General features: G+C 47.4%; 1 protein-coding gene across 3 annotated transcripts; it reads left to right on the forward strand.

Annotated features, from left to right (window-relative positions):
- Nucleotides 1–297: 297 nt before the first annotated feature.
- PIP4K2B (phosphatidylinositol-5-phosphate 4-kinase type 2 beta) lies at nucleotides 298–25,370 on the forward strand. 3 transcript variants are annotated; one of them, XR_011325311.1, is made up of 11 exons: nucleotides 298–512; nucleotides 9,936–10,033; nucleotides 11,659–11,755; nucleotides 15,765–15,917; nucleotides 16,693–16,839; nucleotides 17,196–17,234; nucleotides 18,611–18,724; nucleotides 19,024–19,282; nucleotides 19,673–19,776; nucleotides 20,481–22,212; nucleotides 22,747–25,370. XR_011325311.1 is itself a non-coding variant. In XM_069786428.1 (10 exons), exons 1-10 carry the CDS (start codon nucleotides 336–338, stop codon nucleotides 20,559–20,561), a joined length of 1,269 nt encoding a protein of 422 aa, XP_069642529.1. In that variant the 5' UTR covers nucleotides 298–335; the 3' UTR covers nucleotides 20,562–25,370. The 3 variants fall into 3 exon arrangements, 1 of the variants encoding a protein (XP_069642529.1); XR_011325312.1 differs by having other exon boundaries at nucleotides 20,481–21,143; XM_069786428.1 differs by having other exon boundaries at nucleotides 20,481–25,370.
- The last annotated feature ends 130 nt before the right edge of the window (nucleotides 25,371–25,500 follow it).

Below are 25,500 nucleotides of genomic sequence, written 5' to 3' on the forward strand. Positions count from 1 at the left end.
CAGCCCTCCGCCATCTTGGCGCCTCCTCAGAGCGGGGCCGGAGCGGGCTCGGCCGGCCGTGGCGGCTCCTCCTCAGCGGTGGAGCGAACCACCGCGGGGGCGGGGGGGGGGCAGGGGGAGGCGGGGACGGAACCACTGCGGCAGCGGCGAGGGGGGGAAGCTAACGGGCCGGCCCGGACCAACGGACAGGGGCTGACGGGGAGGGCGGTACCATTGGGAAAGGGGGGGCGTGTGCCGGGCCGGGCGGAACCATGCGGAGGCGCTGGTAGGGGGGAGCCCGGGGGAGGGGGGGGGTTCGGTCCGGCTCCCGGTGCCGCCGCCGGTCCGGGTCCGCCATGGCCTCGAACTGCGCGGGGGGTTCGTCGGCGGGGGGCGTCGGGGCGGCGTTGGGTTCGGCCCTCAGCGCCAGCAAAACCAAGACCAAGAAGAAACACTTCGTCTGCCAGAAGGTGAAGCTGTTCCGGGCCTCGGAGCCGCTGCTCAGCGTCCTCATGTGGGGGGCCAACCACACGGTGAGCGCGGCCCGCAGCGGGGCCCTTCCCGCCCCCTCAGCCGCGGCCATCCTCCCCCGGGTCCGGGCCCTCCCCAGCCCCTCGGGACGGGGCCCTCGTCCCCCTCAGTCGGGGTCTTTTCCCTCAGCGAACGCCCTCGCCCCCCTCCCCGGATCGGGCCCTTCCCCCTCGCTCCCTCAGACAGGGCCTTTTCCCGCCCCACTCTGACCGGGGATCGGGCTCTGTCCCCCACACCCACTTTCCCCCTGAATCGTAGCCTTCCCTCCCCCCTGGCATCCGATCCCTAATCCGGGTCTTTTCCCTGGATTCGCACTCTTAGGGCACCCCTGGGTCAGGCTCATTCTCCTGGCCTGGTGGATGCCCACCCTGTGAGGAGGGTCTCCGTGGGGTTTGCTCCTTCCCGCCTCTGTCCCTGGTGGTGCCTTCCTCCTGGGGTTGGGGCTCCTTCCCCACAGCATCCCCATCTCCGGACAGTTCGGGTCCCCCCCCTTTCAACACCGGGTCAGGGTTTCCCTCCCAGACATCGCCGTCCTCATGCCTAGGCTGGCATTAGGCTTCTCTGCTGCTAGACAGGTCTCTTTGCCAGAGCGTGCCTGCCCCCTCACACCCACCCGTCTGCCTGTGTCCTCTTCCCCAACACTCTTTTTTTTTTTTTTTTTTTTTTTTCCCCCCCCGGGACTGGGGAGGGGGAGCGATGCTGTTTTGGTTTGCGTCCCTTTGTGTAGGGTGCTGTTGTCCTGGCGTATCTCCTCTCTGGCACTGGAGGTCCTGAGGACGCTCATTTGACACCCACAGCACTGTCCCCTGTCACAACCCCTGGCTTTCTTCCTCAGGGCAGTCCCTATGTCCCCGTTACGGTGAGGGGACTCGCATGTGCACAGTGACAATCCTGTTCCTCAGTTGGCTGTATGAGGACAATTACATGTGTCTCTCATCTCCATCCCAAAATACAAAAGAGTCTTTTGGCCCCATGTGTCCAACCTTGTCTCCCTCTGACTTTAGGCTTCAGCTACCAGAACTCAGGCCACGTATGTCCCCTGGACTCAGCCTCAGTTTCTCTGGGTAGTGGTTGGTACAGGTCTTAGGAGGGAGGGTTCCTTGGAAATGTCTGTGATTGCTCAGCTCTTTAATCTATCTCCTTTGGAGGTTTCTAAGACCATCTTTATGTTTTTATCTGGAAAATTCTCCCTCGTCTGTGATGGCAGGCACAAATCTCATACTAGAAAGGAGGATTGATTTACTGCTGCGCTCTCTTGGATGTGGGTAGTGGATGCTGTTCTAGGAGAATATTCAGGTGGTCAAATAATTCAGAAACCTGATCCCTTCCTAAATTAATATGCTTTTAGGGCTCAGAGACACCTATTTCTCCAGTAGATTAGTGGATGTTTCCTAGAGAGTGAAAGGGATTTAGGCTTAGTTTTTGCAGAAACAAATAACACACCAAAGAAAAAAATCAGAATTGTATTTCTAGCTTGCCTGACAATGGAGTGAAAGCTTCCAAATGTAGTTCAACACAGCACTGTCTTTCTGAGTCAAAGGATGTTCCAAGTGCTTGCTGCTCAGAGCCTTGCCCAGGAAGCAGGATAATGAATTTAATCAGGCTTTGATCACTGGTGCTATTAGGAGCCCTGAAGAAATGGAAATCGGTGGGATTCTTCTGAGTTTCATTTGTGGCCTCTTAGGGACAGTTGTTGCTTTGTGGCAATTAGCTTTTTTTTTTTTTTTTTTTGGTAGCTGTCTGGGTACTAGGAATCTGGCAACTTTTTTAGGCACTGGATCAGGACAATGTAACTTTTGGAGCACTTGGCTGTGAAATATTTAGGCAAAGGGAGGAAGGCAAGCAAGCTGAGAGTTCTGCATGAGCACTAAGCTAGTAATGAGATTATATCAGATGCACATTATGAAGAAATTGCTGCTAGAAAGGAGGGCAGTATCCTGCAGGGCTGGGAAGGGGGTTAGAAAATTTCAGCTGTGACCTCCTCACCCTCAGACAGGCATCCAGGATTTCCCAACAAATTCTTGCTAGTTGATTTTCCTCCACCTCTCTGCCACTGATCTCAGTCTGCGTTTGGGTGAGCCTCGTGAGAGCCCAAGAGGGTTGGTGGCTGGTGTGGCCATGCTGCAGAGCAGGCTGTGAGCTGAGGTGGCTTTGTTTGCTCAACACGCGAGCAGCTGCTCATCCTGGTCTGTGTTTGGGATATGATGTTGGTGCCCTGGTTATATGGGAAGTGTAATCGCTTATGTGCTTCCAGCAGATGGGTCTGGACAGTTGAGGAATATTTTCAGGAGTACCTTTGGACTTTGTTAGAAATTTGGGGGGGAGGTGTTTAACGTTTGGCTTCTGGACCACGGTTTTAGAAGGAGGGATAAATCTCTTGGCTGTATTTGTGGAGCCCTGCAGTAAGAGGGAAAGAAAACTGCTATCAGCACAAACCAGGAGGCTGTGCCAGGAAGATTCTGTCAAAAATACTTGCATTTGAGATGAACTTTTTCATGGACAAATCAAACAAACAACCATTTTATGCAATCCACCATTTCTGTTGACTGAAGAAATTCCCTTGGGTCCATTAACTGAGTCTGGCAAGAGTTCGGCCCTGCCTTGTGTTTAAACAAGCTTGTTAGCAGCTGGTGTGAATACAGGCAATGATGGGTCTGGAGAGGATCAGGAGCAATGATGTTAGCACACCAAGAACAGGAACTGGTTTCTGGAACACCAGTTCTGAGCATATCTGTTTAAATAGTGAGCTGGGTCTTGGCTGTCCTGGTGGTCCCCAGCCAGTGTTGAAACCAAGTGAATCAGGATCAGGGTGGGGCTGTGGCTGGTGTAAGCAGGGCCAAACGTGGGTGGTATTAGTCTGACAGCCAAATTTTGAACTAGAAAACTGTGGAGGGGAGAACTTGTGCAGATAGGAGAAGAAAGTGGAGTCACAGAGGCTCGCCCTTGATTTCTGAGTTTTCTGTAAGGCGCTGTAAAATTCAGCAAATGTGGAGATGGTTCCTGGGGAAGCTTTGCTTGTGACTGCTGTTGTCATGGCATTGGAAGAGGAGATGCAGCTCCTTGGCATTGGTTACGTGCGTGTTGCTCCACGCACATTCTCCACGTCCTGGCTGGACGTGTGTGCATGGGAGCTCACCAGCAGTGGAGGGAAAGTTGTGATGGTTCTGGAAGGGGGAAGCCATCTCGCACTGAACAGCGAGGTGAACACGGCAGTGTTGTGTGATGCTCTGGAAACCATAGAAACGGTTGTAAGGTGCTGATTATACAAGGCAGTGGGATCCCAGTGAGTTCAGGGGTTGTTGGAGAGGTGACTCTTGTATCTGTTCGTTCAATGAACAGTTGGGTTTGTACGGGCTGTGGTGATGCTTCTCTAGGCGTCAGTTCATCAACTAGAAATGATCCCTAGGGCTCCGTGGATGTTGGCAGGGGCAGGGGGTAGGCATAAACAAATCCCATTTTTGTGGAAATGGGTAGATCTCTTCTGTTGGCTGTGTGGATCTTGCCCGAGGCAGCCTCCTGTGCTCCTGAGGCTCCGATTACTGGCTGAAGCACCGGCCGATCTCCTAGGACCTTAAGGAGTGGTGCCAGCCAGTACAAAACACAGCTATTTAGTATTCAAGTGAAATAGCAAAATTGGGATTTGCAGCACGCTTCTCCCTTCTCTGCAGTGTTGTTTTTGGTGTTGCCATGTTAATTCTAGCCAGAGCAGCATCTGCCACATATCAAATGTTGAAGTCCTATAAATTGGTACTGGCACAGGGTAAACAGCATGTATTTGTCCTTTCCAACACTTGCTATCTGCTGTGGCTCTAATTGACCTCTGGAGAGTGCAGCATATGGTGATGGTGATGATAGCCCGTGTTAATGATCGAGGCTGGTGGCTCTGAACCTTCTTATCTTGGGACCTCCTGTTAAAATAGAGATTCCAGGAGCCCTTTTCTTTCTTGGGGCATGGAGAGAAAAGGTTTTCCTGGGTAGTTCAGCAAGGAAAATGGGGCTCAGTTGCCTGCTCTACTGCTGACTCGTGTGGCCATGGGTAGGTTGTTTAACCTTTCCATTCCTCAGCTCTTATATGAACCAAGGGAAGTGGTAGCTCTGCGTACCTGCAAGTGAACTGGGAGGACAGATGCTTTCCAGTGGTCCTGAGGCCGTGCTGATGCAATGGGTGACAGGCTGGTCTGTGTTGGTGGGGCAGCAGGGTAGCACTGACTGATTCCTCTGCCTGTGACGCGGTGTTGTGCTGCAACTCCATCAGGATGCATGAGTCCTTTCCAGCAGGCTTCAAAGTACTTTCTTTGGGAAGAGGTGGGTTCACTGTCACTAGGGGATGCTTTTTTTTTTTTTTTTCTTCTTAAAGCATGCTGGTGTCCCCAGAGTGCTGATAGAAATTATTGACTACAAGATTCATGCTTCCATAGCATTGCAGGGGGGGGTTATTAGCTTGGATGCTGATTAATCATGCTCTAATTCATGGAAAACAGTGGGTTTTTTTCTCAAATGGTTGCCCAGTTGCTGTACTGTGTTAAGCAGCAGCAAAGTTTTGCTGCAGATGTGGGTTTGTCTCCAGGCTAGTTAAAGTGATTTTGCTATGTGTCTTTTACCTACTTTCCCAGAGTATTATAAAGTTTAACTAATGCTCGCAAAGTACTTTGAGATGCCTGACTGAAAGGCTTTGAGAGGAACAAAGTATTTTTATTTTCCTGAGCAAATTCCTGTTGTAAAGAATCCTAGAGAGTAGACACACACTCCATCATCTGGATCTTGTTAGTAAACAAATTGCATTTTCCCATCAATTTACTAATGGTAATTGCCACTTTGAGGCTACAGTCAGGTTTTGAAACAAAATTATGCCTGGCCCATTCGTTCTAACAGCTGTCCCTGAATGACACAGAATATTGATGTGTCTTTTATTGAAAAAGGAATTGGCTTTGGTGAGGAAGACAAATTATCAACTACAGATAAACCTAGAATCGTACTGACTGGTGTTGCTCAAGAATTCAAGTAACCAGGAAATAAAAGGTTAACAGACAGAGGGGAGGTGGTATTTTTCCAGCCCTGTAAGGCCGGGGTGGCTGTAGACTTCTCAGCAGTGTAGGCAAAAATGAATTCTGCTGACTGAGGATGAAGGGCCCAGCCACTCCTGCGGGGCGGAAGGGGAGAGCTGCTGGCTGGGGAGCTGGAGAAACAGCGGAGCTGAGCTTGCTGTTCCTCTGGCTGCTGGGCAAATGGAAGAGGAGGGTGGCAGTTGCAGCCTGGGAGAAATGAGGGTCTTCTCTCCATCACCTACCGCTGTTGCCCCAAGCCCTGGTCCCTCCTTCAGTGGCATATGGCTGCCTTTCCCTCTATGGCTCTGGCTGGGATCGCACTGTTTTGACGTGCCGGGCAATGTGCTGCCTTGCCTCTCCTCGCTGGGGTGACCTCCAGAAACACCGTGCTGTTCGCCTTGCTTGGGAAATTGCTCCTTTGTTCTTAGAATATGGTGACACCAGCAGAGAAATGTGAAGCATCTCTTTCTTAGTGCCCCTGCTGTTGCCTTGTGAAGATGTCAGTTGGTTTGTCTGAAATGTGTCTTGGTTTTAAATCCTCTGAGCTCCACTGAGAGCTTCCGAGTCTGGTGCTTGTCTGAGCCTTTTGTGAGGCTGATGGGCATTTGCCATTCATGCTGTCTCTGACCTGGGGAAGGGCAGGACCAGTGTCTTATGTGTTTCTGCAAAATGCAGGTGGCAGTGGCAAAATGCACTTAAATGATGTTTTCAACCTGGACTGGTCCCTGTCAGGTTGTCTGTGCTTTCTACCCAGTGGGGGAATAGAAGACTCCTGGCATAAGAGGACTGTGCGAAAACAGGGGCTTATTTTCAAGAGGATTCAAAGGCAGATTAGGTCTAAAAAGCTGGATGCCTTACAGAAAACCAGCATCATGCTGGGTCTGGAGGCAGATCTATAGTCTGAAGAGCTTGTGCTCTGTATTAGCCATTCTTAACTTTTTCCACTTTGGGGACCTCTAACGCCTTTGTAGTGGAGGTGTGGAAGTACCCCAGGCGCAGAATGCTGTACAGCACGGACCTGCTCTTTCCAGTTGCGGTGCTTCTCAAAATAGCCTGTGACCTGCGGTGAGGGACTGCGGTGCTGTCTGCTGCTGCTGCACCTCTGTTCTCTGCAGCTGCCTCTTCCCGAACAAAAAACCAAGTCCAAGATCTTGCTGTCCATCTTGTGGCAAGCACCATCCCCAGAGATCTCCAAAGGCAAACTTTCTACAGCTGGGTAACATCTCTTTGTGGGAGACAGGAGGGTCAGACCTGTGGGAATGGGCTCCCCAGGAGCCAGGGGTTGCTGGGCATCTCATTGCTATGCGCCTTGCTGTGACCTTGCCTTCTGTAGCATAAATACACAGAGACACACACTCTGCTATATATAATCTCCTGCTACACGCCTCTCCTGGGGAGAAGGCGAGAGAGCAAACATGTGCCAGGCGTTAGTCACGTCGCTCTCAGAGGCTGCTCAGATTCCACCATGATAAGCACAGGAGAGGATCCCTATAGAGCAGTGCTGTCTGCTGCTTTTGTTTTGGCAAGGTCTTCTAGTGTTTCACTTGGCACCATGCTGTGGGACCTGGCCTGATAACCCTTAGGAAGGGGCGCTGGATGCTGAGGATCATACTACAAGGAGGGAGAATTTGGGATATCCCTTTTCCACGGTAGTGTGGGGTCTTTTCATTCTTCTCCTAAGGAAACTGTCAAGCAGGGGAGTTACTGTTGGAGCAGACAGTGCACATGCCTCTTGCTTAAATAATCAAAACAACCAACCAAACAAACAAAAAAAGCCCCTAACCAAACCCATGTTTGCTTTTTAGACTGGTGGCGTGAACAAAGGCTCAGGAGCCATCTGACCAAGAGCTGCCTTGTGCAGTGGAGGGCAGGCTGTCAGTTCTGGGACTAGAAAAGGCCAGTTCAGCTCTTCGGCAGCAATTCTAGTCCCCAGCACAAATCCCTTCCTTCTCCCCATCTCCAGAGCCGGAATCCCAAAGCTTCCAGAAAGCTCTTCTGTACACGGCTGGAAGAGGGGAGAGGCTTCTGCAGGGGGGATTTTCTTGGCTGTTGTCAGGGTGTTATATCTTGGGAAGAGTGGGGGCAACTTTTAAATGAGACGAGGTATCCTGGCGCACCATTTCTGCCAGTCAGGAGACTTGCAACAGGTACAACATTTGCTTTGAGGTTTCTGCTTTGGCAGAAACGAGGACATCCAGAGACGTCTTGACATCTCACTTTGCTAACATTTGTGTCTGAATTTCTGGCAGGGGGGAGACAATCTCCAAATCGCTGTTCCCTCTCAGCCGTCAGCACCCTTCCTCCACTCTGGAACAAGCTGATAATAGCTTGTTTGTGCCTTACCCACGGCCGAGAAGAGGGCTGAGAACAGGCGTGTCTAAGGAGCTGTGCTGTCGGGCTTCCCCTCCTGTTAGACAGCAATAATTAGTGGCTGGAGGCAGCGCCTCTTTCTTGATACAGAATTAGCTGTATTCTCTTCTCCCCTTCACCCTGAGGGGAAATCACTGCATGGGGCTCTCTGATACAGCTCCCGACAGAAGCTGGGAGCTGGACCCCAGGACCTGGGAGATCGCTTCCTCACCTGCAGTCCTCTTGCCTTTCCTCTCTTGTAGCTGTGGCTCAAGGAGCAGCTCAGTGCAGGATTGAGCCTTTAGCTTAAGCTGGGGGGTATTGGCCTCCCTGCTCCATTGTGATTACAAATGATGGGAGGTGTATGACATTATTTATTCATTCATCTGTGCGGCATTCTCTGTACATCCCAAAGCACTTTATGGGAGTGCTTAATGCTACTCAGTGCTGCTATAAAGTAAATACAGGGCAGGGCTTTAGAGAGAACCATCTCTGCTCCTAACGGAGTGGCCGGTTTACTTTCCGCTTATCTGTTGTGTGGGATGACTGTCTCTGAAAATAGTCATCTTTTCTCTTTGCAGTGTGTATGTGTCTTTCTTCCAGTCTGACGTTTGTTAAATCTGGTCTGTTTTTTCCCTGGTAATGATGGAGAAAGGATGTGAAAAATACATACCTCATCAAAGGCTTGCTCATATAATTAGACAGCTCACTGCACATCTCCAGAGCTGGAATCTCCATGGTCCTTGCAGAGTTGAACCGTGCCACAGATCCCACTGCAGAATGGCTCCCTCCCACCTCCTTTCCTCTCCTCCTCCTTGGAGGAGATGTGGCAGCAGCTATTTGGACAGTATGGTGTGTCCTATGGCATGCAAGGAGTGGGGAATCTCAGAGCTGGAGTCCCTTTCCTTAGGCTGATGGCTTGGACCCCATTCCCAGTCAGCAGGGAAATGCTGCGTGCCTTCCAAGCGTGCTGGAAGTCACTTGACCTGCCTAAGTTTTTGGTGTCGGAAACAGACCCCAGGCCTGACTCCTAGCCAAACCCTGCTGTTGCCAGTGTTGTCTGCTTCTCTCCAGCATTACCTGCTTGGCACAGTAATTATGGGAATGGAGTTGTAATGAAATTGCTTCTTAAATCCAGCATGTTAATAGCAGTTCAATTAGATGGGACTTGTGTGATTCCTGTGAAGTCCGTGTGAATGACTGACACTGGGGCTGTCCTCAGAAAAGGCAGCTCAGAAACGTGCTGCCTCTTGACCTGCTCTTGAATGCTGGCACAGCCTTGTCAGTGGATGGGCTTGTCTGGAGCAGGGTAGCCAGATATAGTCCAGAGGTGGATTTTGGTTTGGGTTTTTTGTCCCCCACTATTGATGCTTTTGCTGCTGGGTGCTGTAAGCCTGTCTGTACAATAGTAGCTGAACGTTCATTCTTCTGCTTCCCTGTATTCCTGTGGCTGCCACACATGACTAAGGAGCAAAAACAATCTAGTGGAGTGACTCATCCCTTTAGAGAAGGTGGGATAAGAGCAACAAGAGACAGCAAGCATAAAAACAGCATCCACAGGAGACCTGTGCTGTGCTGCACCAAAACTACCCAGAGTCTGTTCTGGCTGGCCATGTTGAAGACTATGGTCATCTGTGATTTGTAACAGTGAGAACTAGTTAAGGAATTGGCTGATGCAACTTTTCCTAAATAAAGGCAAAGGTGATTTGTTTAAAACATATAATCTGCTATTTCTTGGTCTGTAGGTTTGTCTCAGTTCTAAGCTGTATCTTGGATGATCAATGGAAGGTGAACAGATGAAAGCCAAGGCTGGCTCAGGAGTACTCACCACATGATTGAATGAGATGCTTCTGTGGCTTGTAACCACAGTGTTCTCCAGGTTGCTTCAGCACAGCAAGTTGCTCTGAAAGCCTAATGGGTTATATTGCTTCAGAAACAGCTTCTGGGGTATTTGGCATCCCTGTAAGTCCATTGACAGTAACTACAGGGCAGTGGAACTTGGGTTTTGAGTCTGTTTCCTTTCTCTTTTAGATCAATGAACTCAGCAATGTTCCTGTCCCTGTCATGTTAATGCCCGATGACTTTAAAGCCTACAGTAAGATTAAGGTGGACAATCATCTATTCAACAAGTAAGTAGGTGCTTCCCAACTTATTTGTAATTAGAGCTCTTTGCTATGGGGGAAACTGGCACGGTGAAGGCCTTTTGGTTTGTTCCCTGTTGTAATGCCAAGAGGTCTGGCATGGCTGGACACATGCCCCAGTCCGTGCCCTGCCCAGACCACTCAACAGGACATGGCGGGGGGGTCAGTCTGTCACTGAGATTCTGTCTTGTGGTTTGGTTTATATCCTTTGAGTGATGAGAAGTCTGGTAAGGCCAGGCTCAGAAGTGGCACTGCTACAAAGCTACCTACCCATAGATATTCACTGAACTGGGTAGAAGACAATATTTTAGAGTTCACAAAGTGTAACTTGTCCAAAGCCCTAGGGCTGGAGTTTGCTGCACATCTTGGTTATGCACAAAACTGATGCAGGACTGTCTCTTGACTCCTGCTGTGCCCTGTCTGGGTGTCCTGTCCTGACCAGCAGAACCCAAATCCCAAGACCATGGAGGAGAGGGCAGGAGTTTACGCTCTGTGACCTGATAGGTTACTTGTCTCTTTGAGACTGATCACAGGAACAGCTGTGAAGCTGCGTTGTACGCCTGGCCCATGGGGTTTCTATGGAGTTACCCCCTTCTTATTTCAAAAAGATCAATTTTTGGAAGCCCCTTTAAAACCATGGTTGTGACTGGTGCTCAGAGGTGTGTTCTGTGCCCTGGATCTGTGTGTGTGCAGGTCTGCCGTACTCCCTGATTAATGCTTCATTTTCACTAAGTTTCAGAGGGATCAGCTTTTGAGAGTGGGAGTGTGATTCAAAAGTTTGTCTTCTCTGGCACCTACAATTTGCAGTATCTGCTCTTCCCTCTTCTCCTACATAGATTTTAGTTTCCCACGTATTGGTGCAAAGGATTCTCATTGAGAATGAGCTGACAAAATCTCCCACTGTGTCCAAGCAGGACCATCCTCTGCTTCTTCCCGCTGGGCAGAGTAAGAGCTCTGGTAGGGAGTAGATGCAGCATCCCTCAGCGACAGGGAACATTGTCTGTTGTCCGCTGTACTGTGCTTTGGGCAGGCCCCATTCCTGGCTGGCAAGGCCTAGCAGCAAAGCTCGCTCTGTAACGGTTGGGACTGGTCTGGAACATGCCAGACTGGAGCTGATTCACCCCCTCTCTTTTGCGTTCTGGAGAGATGGTTTGTCGTGTGTTGACCTTTCTTTTGACGCACGAGTGATCTGATCTGATCTGAAATCAGAGCCACCCCCCTTTCCTCCAGCTTTTCATCTTAAACAGTAACAGTGTGTTGCAGGGGGCAGCTGTGTTACTGAACGGAACAAAGCAACAAAGGAGGAAAGAGAGAAATTATTCTGTCAGATCTGTGCCTGTGACAGGGGAGATTGTTCTGTAAGACAGACGTCCTCATCCAAAGAGCCTGTTAGTCAAAAGCTGGATCCTGCAAGCATTTCTGTGAACAGATGACTTTTGTAGGCATCCAAAGAAACAAGCTACCTTAGTGAGGATAAATACTTGCAGAATAGGGCCCTTGTAGGTAGGAGGGGGCTTGGATATCCTGGGAGGTTAGCAGTGAAGTGGGAGAAGAATTGAGTTTGATTTCACAAGCTGGACGTTGCACAAGAATATCTCTTCTGCTTTGCCTAGGGAAAACTTGCCAAGTCGCTTTAAATTTAAGGAGTATTGTCCACTGGTGTTCCGAAACCTCCGAGAAAGATTTGGGATTGACGATCAAGACTACCAGGTACCGTCTCTTCTCTCCCTGCTCTCCTAACACCTTTCCCTAGAACAGAATAACCAAGCTGGCAGAGAAACTATGATATCAACATTCTTGTGTGGTCAGTTTTTATGGGTTTATAATCATGGTTTGAATGGTTTTACCGTAATGCTAGGGGCCCACAGCAATGGAGTAGATCTTGCTGTGCCAAGCACTGGGCAATTGCAGAATGAAAAGATGGTTCCTGCTCCAGAGAGCTTACAGCCTAGGCATAAAATAAGAGGCAGCAGATGGTTGCAGACAGGCAGGAGCTGGAGGATAACAATGATCTAGTGCAGAACATCTGCAAGGAAAATGAGTCTGTCATGTTTTTACAGATTCGGGTACTGCTTTAACTAAGTGTGCGTGCCAAGCATTGGTGCTGTTGAATTGGGTTTACAAAGGTGGCTGCTGCTTTGGGATGTGTCTCCCAAGGCCAGAGGTTCAGACTTCCCTTGGAGGGGAGAGACATTTTCTTGTATTAATACTGCTGGGCTTAAATCCAGTGAAAGAGAGATGTCGCAACTCTTGCTGCTACAGCAGGGCCACCCTTCCACACACAGCTCTTAGTCTTACGCATCCAGAAGATGTGTAGTAGCAGGCTGCTTAGAGACCTCTTAAATGAGGGAAGAGCCAGTGCAGAAAAAGAGGGTGGCTTTGATAGCTGTGTGGCCTTTAGCAGGCTGAGTGTTAGGTAATTAAACTCAGTATCTTTGGCACTCCACTGCAGTTGATAAAGGCTGGCAATGCGCCAGCACTGACTGGTCGAGGGCTTCAACTAAAATACTCACTGGAATCTGCCAGCCCAGAGAGGCACGTTAGGGCTGGAGGAGTGGGTGAGTGGTGCAAGCTTCTTGCTCTCTCCCTTCTTTGCTTTATGTGCAAACCCAGCCATGCTCCCTGCTGCCCGTGTTGTGGGAAGAGGAGAGGGGAGCAGAGCTGTTCATGCTAATCCCACCAAACTGCTTCCTTCTGGTAGTATGTGTGTGTGTGCCCATGTCCACATACGTCTGTGTATACACCCTCCCCAAACGTGTCAAAATTCTCCCTGACTATATCTAGATTATTGCCTGATCTCACCCTGTTTCAAAGTTAATATAATGAAGAGATCTGTTTTCTTACTCCAACTGCATGGCTCGTTGCACTGGTGAGACACTGGATCTACTTGATCCAGTTTCTGGTCTCATGTGGTATGGGGAAAGGAACAGATGTGTGCACCTGCATCCCATGCTCTGACCCTTGTTCCCTGACCAAGTGGGGAGCACGCTGGTCCCTCTGTGAGAAGGGGTGACCTCTGAGGATACCGGGGTTGGTGTTTGGGGCTTTTTGCTTCTTTGTGTAACTGTGTCTCAGTTGCCTCTCTCCTGGCTGCCAGGGCCCATCCTACTCTGCTGCCTGTTCTCAGGCGTGCTGGGTACTCTGAGGGTGTTTGCTCAAAGTGAGACACGTTTTTCGAGCAGAACTGACAGTCATCTTTGCTTTTCATCTGCAAGGGGCCAGCCATCCCCAGGAGGAATAGTAAATGCTGGTTGCTGCCTTGTGGCTGCCTGTCGCAGCTCTGGTCTGGGTGACTGCCCATCTGCTGACGGAGATAGAGCTGAGCCCAGCGTTAGGAGGCAGGTGGTGTTCATTGTGCCTGTGTGTGCTCAGTGCCTTGTAATTACCTGTGAGCCATGAGTTGCACACACAGATCTCTCCTGCTTGTGACGGAAGATCTCTTATTTTCAGGACACGGCTGCTCAGTTCATGCTTTTCTTGAGCACGTGCCTGTTAGATTATTAATTTTATTTTTTCCCTCTTACCGTCAGGCCTGTTCTTAAGGCAGCAATGGCATTTTGCCAGGAGAAGCAGTACTATTGCCTCCTGGTCTGTTGACAGTAGTTCATGCCAGGTTGTGTATGGCTCTTGAGGAGACTGCTTGGCCAGCAACACCCTGCCCCTGGGGCTGGCTGTACCAGGGTATGAATTTGCGTGCTGGCTTCCTCCATACCCTTCAACATACTTGCATGCAGTGAAGTCATTAGCTCCTAATTGTTTTTTCTCCCAGTCCATCCACTATAGTATATTTTAATTTTTTTTTCTCAGTTTCTTTTAAGAAATTATGAGAACCATGTGAAGTAACTTACATAGAAGCACCCACAATCTTGTTGGTTCTCAATACCTGGTTTATCATTTACATTTTACCTGTTGCTCTGAAGGATTACTTCTCCCATCTCTGGGGTAGAGCAGTTTGGCTCTTTAAAAGTGTCCAGCTAGAACAGAAAGCAGAAAACACTCATTAGCTGAATTCAGGTGGGTAAAATGTGATGGCTTGAGTGGGAATTGAGCCAGAATGCTAAATATAACACCCGAACTGTGGAAGAGGTGGGAGTGACAGGAAGGGAATGAAGTAAACCTAAGGGCTGTGAATTTGGTAATGTCCATATGTGGTCACATTTCTGCTTCCCATCTCCTCTAGAAGAAAATCTCTGTGGTTTTGAGGTGAGGGGTGATTAAACTGTGTAGCACAGACTGATTTGCAAATGTCAGCAAGAAGCAAGGGGTTATTTTGTTTGCCTTTATTTTCCTGATGGTTTCTAAAGCCATTGGCAGGAGTAGAGTTTTTCCTCTGCTTCATTAAAGTTTTAAAAGCTTTAAATGCTTCATTCTGAAAGGAAACCTCTCGGCTCACTTGCAGCGTGACATGGTAAATCCCGCTTTCGCAGTAGGCTCTCCTTGCTTGCGTGTCTGTGTCTGCAGAAGAGCAGGCTCCCTCTGCTGTCTGCTCTTCAGAGAGCTGAGGGAAGGAGCGAACAGTGTAACTAGCAGCTAAAAAAATACATCATGAAATGCATTGTCCAGCCCTGAGATCCTGAAAGACACATCGATCTTGAGCTAAAGACCACTATCCAGGTGTCAGTACCACTGTGTTTCAGAGCACAACTCTCAACTCTCCCCCTCTGCTTGCACCAGTGGCAAGGAAATGCTAGTGAGTCTACACTGTTGGTTGACAAAATGGCTTCTGAACAAATGTTGGTGATGGGGCTGGTGGAGTTGGAAGGTAGTTGCTGAGAAGTGATGGAGGAAACAAATGGGAGACGGGTGACCTGCTTGGCTTAGTCTGGAAGGTGTGAAGAACAGTGGCTCTAACAGTGGGATGAGGCTCACAGCAAGTCCCCCTACCTGGGGAGAGGCATCAGAACAAAGAGCTCGTGTTGTGGCTCAGGGAACATGGTAGATACTTCATCTGCAGCTTGCATGGGATTTTCCAATTCTGCTGCAAGTATGAAAAGAAGCTGCAATGTTTCGTTGCTAAGGGTGGAGACGGATATAAAGACAGATGCTGCTGGTTGTCGGAAGAGCAACCAAGCTATTTATACTCACAGTCGTCTTCATCCAATTGTAAGAATAGCAGAGGCTGAGGGTGGCTTTTGGTTTCAGGATGACCTGTAAAGAATTCCCAAACAATGAGACTTTTGCCAGTTTAGGCTGCTTTTTGATGGAAAAGAAGACAGGCCATTTCATTCATTTTTTTCTGTTTTTCCTTAAACCTTGGACTGTTCTTAAATTTCCAGGAAGAAATACTAAGAAATCTTAGCCTGTGTTTACTGCCACTTTAAAAACCCCTTAGTAAAAAACATCTTCAAAAATGCATGCCAGGTGTTGGAGTAAAATGCATCAACAAATAGAAGGCCCAGATGAAAGCTCTAAACTCCATGTCCAGACTTCTAAACAGTTGGGTTAACCTCAGCAGTGCTGAACACTCAAGGATGCTTGCTTATTAACAGTCACGACTGGAGTGTGTTTGCAAGTGTGCTCTGAAGCTCAACCAGGACACTGTCACAGTTATGAAGGTGGAGCACAAAGTCCCTGGGATGTCTGTTGTTCCAGAGCCAGGTTGTGGAGCTGGCCCTGGTCACCCATGCCTCATCTGCTTTCCAAGGCTGCTCTTCTTTCCTCTCCAGGGAGGTGGCAGCTTCTGCCTCTCCTCCCCACTTTTTTGTTCTGGTTCCCTTAGAACTCAGTGACACGAAGCGCCCCAGTGAACAGCGACAGCCAGGGCCGATGTGGGGCCCGGTTCCTCACCACCTATGACAGGAGGTTTGTCATTAAGGCAGTGTCAAGCGAGGATGTAGCAGAGATGCACAACATCTTAAAGAAGTACCATCAGGTACGGTGAGTCTGGAACCCTGGGAGGGGAGGTGGCAAACACCTTGGGGAGCATCTTGTGATTTTCTGGGGAAATGGAGCTTGGATTCACAGTGTGCAACCTGGCAAAGCTCGCAAATAGCTTTTGCAGAAGAAAACAGTGTTCCTTAGCATCTGAGAGCCAATTATGGCACAGCAGCCTGTTTCTTCACAGTGCTGAGCTCTGCTCACAGCTCACCCTGTTCCTTACATCAATGAATTATGGATTGCTGGTACCTGAGATCTGTAAACATGCTCCTAATTCAGTCCTTTGAATTAGACTTTCCAGAGGGACCAGGGAGGAGACAGTTACGTGCAGCAGGGAAGGCGGGGGCAAAGTGGGACAGCTGGAAATATTCTACCCTGATCCACATTATCTGCCAGTCCATCTGCTCTTTACTTTCAGATATACTCAAATAACCACAGGAATTGAAGTTAGCCAGTGCCAACAACAGACTCGCCCCACTGAGACTGAGTGACGGACATGCACACCTAGTCTGTTACAGCAGGCTGGACATGCACACACAGTGAGATGCTCTGTCTCAGCTCAGGGCTGGAAGGTTCTTACAGTGCCCTAACTTGCTTTTCTTGAGACACTAGGAGCCATTTGCAAGCCTCCTTTCCTTTCACTTCGGTGTCAGATGGCTGGAACTGGAGGCTTTAGTATCATCTTCTTGCTGAGCTTGTGTTCTGTCAGAGATCGGTTTTGTGTGACAGTACCGTCTTTCTCTGCCCTTCCCGTCCCTGCTTTTCTCCAGTTCATAGTGGAGTGTCATGGGAACACCCTCCTGCCCCAGTTCCTTGGCATGTACCGGCTCACCGTGGACGGAGTGGAAACCTACATGGTGGTTACCAGAAACGTATTTAGTCACAGGCTGACTGTGCACCGGAAATATGACCTGAAGGTGAGGGTTTGGAGGGCAGTCATGAGAGCTCCTTTTCCAGGAGGGTGGGAGTTGGTCTTTGTAACACCTACTTGACAAGGTCCTGGGCTTTGTTTTTTGTTCAGGGGATCAGGTTTTGGGGGCTCTGAATGGAGCTTCACTTGAGGCTCAAATGTTGTTCCATTCCCCTATCCCAAGTGGCCTACACTACACCAGGGAGATCTGTAAGTCTAGCTCAGGCATGAAAAAGGTGTTGAGCACTGATTTTAAAAATATTTTCATTATTTTTCTGCATGGAGGAATTAAATGGTGTCAATTAATTCTTTGGGAATATGACATATAGTACAGAAATGCTCTTTTCTTTATTCTTTTATCAGGGCTCGACGGTATCCAGGGAAGCAAGCGATAAAGAGAAGGTAAGGACCGTTCCTGGCCAGCCTTTCCTTCCTCCTGGTGATTGGAAGCAGGTGGGATCCAGCTGACTTCCCTTTTCCAAAGGGGTATTGAGAAGGGGATATTAACTGGGCCCTGAGTGATAACCTGTTTCTGTCCCACCTTTCAGGCTGTGCCCAGTAACTGCTCAGGAAGAGATGGTACAGATTTGGTGGTGCCCTGCCCTGCTCTGTTATGTTGACACTACCAGGAATGGGGGGAACTTCTTGGGGGACAATCCCACAAGTATCAAAACCCATATTAGTGCAATGGTGTCTTTATGGAAGGATTTCTTCATAGTGCTCCCTGTGTACCAAACTGAGTCAGGTCAGCAGTTAGCTTTTGCAACAGATGCTTTTATAAACCAGACCAGCTCCTCTCAGATTCTTGGCATATCTCAGCATGTTTGTAAGTTTTTGGTTTCTGGTGCCATTAGGAAAACTTATGACTAAGAATCCTGCCCCTGCAAAACTTTGTCTGTGATGCTGCCATGAAAGGTCCTGTTGAAATCACAACAGTAACTCATGGTACTACATGTTTTGCACATGCACATGGGATTTTCAGGTTTGGGACCACAGAGTAAGTCTACTCCAGCCTGCCCTAACATTAGATCTCTGACATGAGCCAAGGAACTCCCATTTACACGGAATGCTCTGCCATCGAGGCACAGCTTCATCATGCCTAAGTGTCCCTGGCTTGCTGGCTCTTTACTCTCTAGCTTTTTCTGCTTATGCAGTTTGTCTCAGACCATTCATATTAGATCCATATAAAGCCACCACATGCTCATATGTCATTGTAAGAACAAAATAATTTCATTCCCAGCTGCACAAAGGGGTTGTATGTTCTTCCATATCCATGAGAAATCCTCAGGCCCTGCTGCAAGCAGATTGCTCAAAAAGCAGTGGGTTTAATTTTTTCCTCAAGCCTTTAGGGAGAGGAGCATTTTTTTTTCAAGCCGTCACCCCTTCCTCGCCAGTCAGAAGCCAACAAAATGCATTTCTATTCTGGGAGTTGGTTGGACCATCTCTGGCTGGAGCCTAGCTGTCAAGCTTTCAGCCTGCAACACATCTTTCTGGCAGTCTTTAAAGTTCGAGTTGCTCTCTGTGTCTCCCTTCAATTTCCCCCTAGGTACAGCTCAGCACATGGATTCATTGACAAATATTGTGCTCTGCCTGATGCCATTTTCATACTTAGTGGACAGGATGAGCCACTTCACCTTATAAACAGGCAAAAGGTCCTAGTGCAACCCCACATTCAATCAGAGTCTCTGTGCAATCAAAATACCACTAATGGATCGGTGTACCAGCCTTCCCCCAAGAAGTAGGGGTTTTGAGAATTTGACACAGGCTTTTTGTTGCAGGCCAAGGATCTACCAACCTTCAAGGACAACGACTTCTTGAATGAGGGTCAGAAGCTGCATGTTGGAGAAGAGAGTAAAAAGAACTTCCTTGAAAAACTGAAGCGGGATGTGGAGGTAGAGTTTCCTGGGGGACAGTTTTTACTCTGTCTCCCATAACTGGATCCTCACTGTGGTCTCTGGCTCAAGGGCTGCAGCAGTGACTGAAAAGCAAGTCATTCCTGGATCCGTCAAGTAAATACAGTCAGTGTTATGCTGATGGCAGTGGGCATATGCTCTCATGTGTAGATTCTCTAGAGTCTAATAAGGGTTTAGCTCTCACTACAGCCCTTTCTTAGGAAGATACTGGCAGAGTAGGACTGAGGATTTCTGATCCCACATGGATGCTGTTATTCTCACTCATGTCCTTCTCCCAGTTTTTAGCTCAGCTGAAGATTATGGATTACAGCTTGCTTGTTGGGATCCACGATGTTGACCGAGCAGAGCAGGAAGAGATGGAAGTGGAGGATCGGGCAGAGGATGAGGAGTGTGAGAACGATGGTCTAGGAGGCAACCCCATTTCCTCCTATGGCACACCCCCTGACAGCCCTGGCAATCTCCTCAACTACCCTCGCTTCTTTGGGCCTGGAGAGTTCGATCCTTCTGTCGACGTCTACGCCATGAAAAGCCACGAAAGTGAGTATCTTGGAATATTGATGAAGGTCTGGAGGGCAGAGGAGGTATCCTGTGGTCTGGCTGGGCTAAATGAAGTGGGAGGACTGTCCACAGAGAGAGAGAGAGACCCTGTCAAGTGTCTCTCCTTCGCTGTGCAGTCCCTTGTTGTGGATGGTATGAATTGGAATGGATGGAAGTGATGCTTGGAGAGTAGTGGCATGTTCAGAGAGTGTGTGGGCCTCTGGTGTGCTGTTTCCAGTCATTCTTCTCTGCCCTTCTGCAGCCTCCAGCTGCCTTGCTTTCTCTGCTAGTTGCACCAAAACAGATCTGCCATGTATTTCTGAAGGAGGGGGGTGCAGCTGGGCTTTGCTCACAGCTCAGGGTGTGCTAGCGACTCTCTTGCCTTGCTAGGTGCCCCCAAGAAGGAAGTGTACTTCATGGCCATTATAGACATTCTTACGCCATATGATGCAAAGAAGAAAGCTGCACATGCTGCCAAAACAGTGAAACATGGGGTAAGCAGCCTGCTGCCTGCAGGGAGGATGGGCTTTGGGGCTTCTGCTTTGCCTGCATGCCTGCGTGCATATGTGTGATGTCTCCTGATGCTGATTTTTCTACCAGTATGGAAATTCTCCAGTGATCCCATGCTCAAGGACAGCTCTTCCCTCACTTACTGTCTCCTCAGGCTGTCTGGGAAAGGCTTTACCTCTAGGTGGTTGGAGATGACTTGCATTTATGTCCCAGTTTGGGAGGTGCTTGATTTCCTTGGTGTGGCACCAACAGCCTCACAGAGCAGGAATGGACTGGCTGCAGGAAGCCATACTCCCCTGCCCCCTTCCTGGGGCCAGTCCTGTTCCCTGGCAGCAATTCTGAACTTCCCAAAAGGGCTTGAAAAAAGCCCAGGTTAGCAGGACATGGAGTTTTTCATGCTCCTTCCAAATCTCCTCTAAACCATAAGGGAACAAATCCAATGCTTTGACTTATTGCTCTGCAGAAGGTCCAGCTGGAGCTAGAATCAGTTTTCCTGGGCATCTCTCTAGACCTCTCAGGATGTTGTTTTTTCCTGGAACTTGCAAGTTGTTATGGGTCTTTCCAGGCAGAGACAGGCTGTGCTGACATGATTGCTCCCTGCCGTCCTCCCTCCTCCACCCTTTGCCATGCTGCAGGGTCTGCCCTTTGAGGAGGGTGTTGTGACTTGTCTCTCCTCTCTGCCTTGCAGGCTGGGGCAGAGATTTCCACCGTGAATCCAGAGCAGTACTCTAAACGCTTCAATGAATTTATCTCCAATATCCTGACATAGTCGTCTTCAGCCTTCAGTGAGAAATGAAGAGAAGAGGGGCTACTTCCAAACAGAGAATGCAGCCTGTGACACTAAAACAGACACTGTAGCAGCATGTGGGGTGTGCATGTGTGTATGCGTGCGTGTGTGTGTGTGCAAGAGTGAGTGTGTGGCACTGTGTGACTTCCGAGAAAACTAATTCTAGGTGCACCCTCCAACAGTCCACTTGACCCAGGTGGAAAAGTGGATTTTTATGTTACAGAAGTGCCCAGACATAGATTTGAGGGCTTTTTAAAACAAGAAAAGTGCATTGTTTCAGCACTGCTCTTTCTAATGACATTTTCTCCTCTCTGATCAAGAGAATCCCATAGGAATATGATATGTGGCACTGTATAAAAGGGGTCGCTCTAGATCACATTCAGTGAGAGTGAAGCAGTGCCTGATTCCACAAACTACTACTTTTTTTTTTTTTATTGTACTGTATTTACCAGAAAGACATACAAGCCCTTTTATTTCCCTCTTGATAGGAATTGGAAGGAAAATAGCTCACCATTTCAAGGATGGAAAATATTACTCTGATAAGGAGGAGTCGCTGAACTTTAGGTAAATTCAGACTGGGACACTTTATATTTTTTGGTTAATTTAAGTAACAAAACCTTTTTTTGTAACTGCACTTGATTTACAAGAAAGACGAGGGAAATGAACATCTACCAAAGATGATCGCTTAAAAAGGTGTAACTCCTAGAACCTAAAAAAAAATCAGTGTGAGAAGTAGTAGAGGCATTGAACAACCTCAGATAATAATGTGCTTGGACCCATTGTACTTTAAATTGGCCAGCTATGAAGATTTCATGGAAAAAAAAAAAAAAAAAAAGGCATTTTGTACCTGTAGATATGGGATAGTATTTGACTATCTGGAACGTTTCCCTGTCACACCTCAAGTCAGGAATTGCCGTGTCTTTTAGATGACAGCTTCACATCGCAGTTCTGCCAGTGTTAATCTAGCTAATGTTCAGTCTTCCTTACTTGCCCGATCTGCAACAGGTACTTGAATTTGTTTCCTGACAGAGGTTCTTTGGTTAGTTGGTTTATTTTTTAAATGGCAATGTGACTTGCACACAAAGGAATTGGACTCGCTACCAGTGGGGAGTGCTGGGAGCTGTGACTGTGGAGCAAATTCCACTGCTCAAGAGGACTCAGGACTTGAGCTGTGATTGTTTTTACTCTTCTCTGCTCCATACCCCTCTCTAGAGCGACAGTCAAGGAGTGGAAATGTTTGAACACTTGCGCCAGATTATTTTCCCCCCCTAAGGAATTGGAACTGATTTGCGTGACTGAATAATGTCCTGTTTTGTCTCCAGAATGCTTGTAATATTTTTCACAGCCAAGCTTGTCAGACTTGCTTTGGGTTTTGTTAGCTCTGCTGCACAACAGTTACAGATCTTTTGGTTCTTTTTTTAATTTTCTTTTTCTTTTTAAGCAGGATTTAGAGTTTTGAACAAACCTCTTGCAGTTGAAACATGTTGCTTATCTGCCTTGAAACTGTTTTCACATATGCCTTTGTTTCGGGAATAAGCTGTTTCGAATGTCTGTCCTGTGCTGTAACGCGTGCTACAGTTTGCTGTGTGGAATTTGGTCCTTTTGAGAGATAACTGGTGCTCATCACATCCTGGTAATTTCCCTAGACTAACGCTAGCTCTGGTCTGGATTCTGAATGTGGGCTTGGGTTTTTTTATGTTCATACCCACATTTGTGATGTGAATCCAACAGGTCTCAACTTTGAAGGGGACAAAAGGGGGCTAAAGTTTCAGCCCATAAGAGTGCACTGTAAATAGAGTCTTTAAGAAATCAAAAACTAATATTAGGGGTCATAATGAGATATGAATCTTTTTATTCATTCATGGGTCATTCCCTTTGACATGGGACAAATTTCTTCTGCCACTGTAGTCCAGTCCCTATTCTGTGTGATGTGGGGGCTAACACACCATTGTCTGGGAGGCTGAAGAGTCTCATGTCTTAAGGTGTGTAGCTGGAAAAGCCACAAAACAAATGCAGCTATGAGAATACTTTAAAAAAGGGAGGACTTAGAGGGTATCATCAGCTTAGTTTTGTGGGCATTATGTTGGTTGCTTTTCTCTTAAACAATAAGCACTTAAGTTTACTATCAATTAGAAATTAAATACCAATCACTTTTTATTCTTGACAGTTTTAAAAATCTGCATTGAATCTGCAACTTTGGCCTGGTAAGTTTGCCGTTCTCCTTTTGGGAAACTAGCTTGTACCTTTTAAACTGTTTATCTTTAAATCATGTATTAAAAAAATAAAAGAAAAAGGGGGGAGGAGGAGAGAAGGAAATTAGTGAACTGCAGACATCCTGCACTGAGACACTACAAAACAAACAACCCAAAGAAAGTAGAAGAATGAAGCTTGCATAGCTAGGAGCAACAGTCTCATTTACTGAATTTCATAAACAGGAATGAAATTAAAATGCAGTTAGTTCCTGCAGCAATCTTTACAGAAGTCATGATGCTAAGGGCTTAAGAGCAGTTAACTGTATTTTCTTATTCCACTCTAAACAAACTCCTGCTGGAATTAAATTGGCTGTCTCTGGCTCAAGTGATACGAAAAGCCCCATAAACTCTATTCACTTTAGCACTTCCCCAATTCTGCCACTTCTGTCAAGTTGCCATACCGTGTGTATTAAAGTAATTAAATGCAATTTTCTCACTTAATGATGTATTACCCAGGTATGTAACTTTGTTTAACATAAGCATTTTGTATATTGTTTACATTTTGAGAGGTAGCATTATGTTAAAAATGCTAATTTTTGTTTCTAGACAGTATTTTTATTACCAGAATAAGAAGTGAAGCTGCAAATATTTGATTTGTTTTTAAAAGGGACTTTTTCTTTTGTTTTTGTTGTTTTGTTTTGTTTTTTTTTAATCTTGTTTTAGGTCACTTTTTTAACTCAAGTATTTAAAAGGAAAACCCAGCCCTTTCAATTCTGGTTTTACAACTGCTTGTGCTAGTTTGTTGTCTGTTTCTGGTGTGAATTTAGTTCTAGTTTGCTGAATGTAGATATTTCTGTCTGTAGCATGTACCCTGCGGAACACTTTACACTGAAGTGCATTTGACTGAAAACCACCCTCGGCTGAAAGAGTTGCAATAGGTAGGCAGATCACTCAGATCCTGGTCAGAGTGCAGGATTTTTCAAGAAATTGCAGTGCAATTCTTGGGTCAACTGGAGTTTCAAAAAGAAAGAAAAACTTAGTGTGCAGTGTCTCTCTCCAGTGCCTGAAGGCAGGGTGAGTTTGTGTGAGAAGCAAGCTGCAGGATCTGTAGTCCTGCCTGTACTGAGGGTCTCTCTCTTTCTGAACATGGGCCTGATCTGTCAAAATTTAAGAACTAAAAACTGCTTTGAACCTAGAACTTACCTTCCTCGTTGAGATAGCTCCTACAGTGTAAATAAGAGTGGGAGAAGGAAAGCAAGAGTTGCGGAGTCACAGTTTGGGTGCTGCTCTGCTCCAATAGTGCAATAAAAACCACTCGAGAACATGTTGGGTCACCCTTTAATAGGAACCACGTGTTCTGGAGGTACCACACAGCACCCACCCTTTGTGTCAGCGCTAGGAAGGAGGCCTGATATTTGCTATATGTAAGAAGAACGTCAGCAGGAGTTCACTTCTCACAGCAAGGAGCAGTGGGATCCTTCCCTCTGGTCTTGTACACGCCTCTGATTGATTGACGTGTTTTTAATTATAAAAGCCACGATCATGACATTCATTACAGGGAGAACTTCTAGGGTAGTAGGTGACTCCAGATTTCCTGCATAAATGAGGCTGTACTCCCACATCTGAGAATCCTAGTTTTGAATTGGATTATCGTGATCGGCAAGAACACTAAAACACTTGAGTCTTATTTCCTTTTCTGGGAGGAAACTCCTGCTTTCCCCTCCAGAGCGCTGCCACAGGTTCCTTCAGTGGGGACATCAGCTGGGGACTCGCCTCTTAGCCCAAGAAAGGCACAAAGCAAGGTTGTATTGTAGTTATGGGTCATGTTTGGTAGGGGTTGTGTCTTAGCCTTGACGGACGGATGCCTCCCAGTCCTGTGACTACTATGCAGTCTTTATAGATGCCTCCCTTCAAGCTGCACAGAGGTCAAAGTGTTTAACCTCAAGGTGGTACAAACCTTTCAGAAGTCAGTGTGTGTGTCCTAAACTTGGTTTGCAACACTGCATAACCAATCTGAGACAGATCGTCCTTACAATAGCTCCAAAAACAAAACAGGTATCCTCTCCCCATCTGTGTCTTAATGCCCCATTGCAGGTTTGCCTGTCAACTTCCCCTACTTCTGCAGAGCCATTCTCCAGTATCCGTATTAGCCACTACTGATTTTCCTTGCTCTTTGAAACGAGTATCTATCTTGTGTAATAGCGATGGCAAAGCTCGGGGAACCAACTGCTGGTCATCCATCATTTTTAGTGGTTTCAGTTTTCACCACTCAGAAATTGTGCTGGTCTTTGTTTAGCTGCACAATGCTAAATGCGGCTGGATTGAGTTGGGTCAAGTGAGCGTATTACACACAGGTCACATGGGTGGGCAGGGCTAATCAGTGCAACTGAAAAAATGTGAATAAATTAAGTTTAATCTAAAACTAAAAAAAAAAAAGCATTATAGGTTTTTTCACTGCTGTTTTTTAAATAGGAATTTTAAGTCCTCTGTGCTTGTCTGTTTGCTAGGAGCAGTTTGAGACACTGTTACTGTTTTGAAATGCATGCATGTTACAAGATGAGTCTCCAACCAGAGAAAAATAAAATTAAAACTTTGTGTACATCTGTTCCTTACTGCTGTCCTCTTTAAAGTGCTGTAATGATCAACTGTTACTCCATGAGGTATGTGGTCATTTTCAGTCTTAGATTAACCACAATGGGAAAAACCTTTTCTTATGTGACTGTAAAATG

This window comes from Haliaeetus albicilla, chromosome 7, assembly GCF_947461875.1.
Source record: "Haliaeetus albicilla chromosome 7, bHalAlb1.1, whole genome shotgun sequence".
Taxonomy (NCBI): domain Eukaryota; kingdom Metazoa; phylum Chordata; class Aves; order Accipitriformes; family Accipitridae; genus Haliaeetus; species Haliaeetus albicilla.

Coding starts and splice junctions, on each gene's coding strand:
- PIP4K2B (XM_069786428.1), top strand. CDS start 336: ATGGCCTCGAACTGCGCGGGGGGTTCGTCGGCGGGGGGCGTCGGGGCG. Junction 10,034..11,658: donor GACAATCATCTATTCAACAA/GTAAGTAGGTGC, acceptor TGCTTTGCCTAG/GGAAAACTTGCCAAGTCGCT. Junction 18,725..19,023: donor AACTGAAGCGGGATGTGGAG/GTAGAGTTTCCT, acceptor TCCTTCTCCCAG/TTTTTAGCTCAGCTGAAGAT.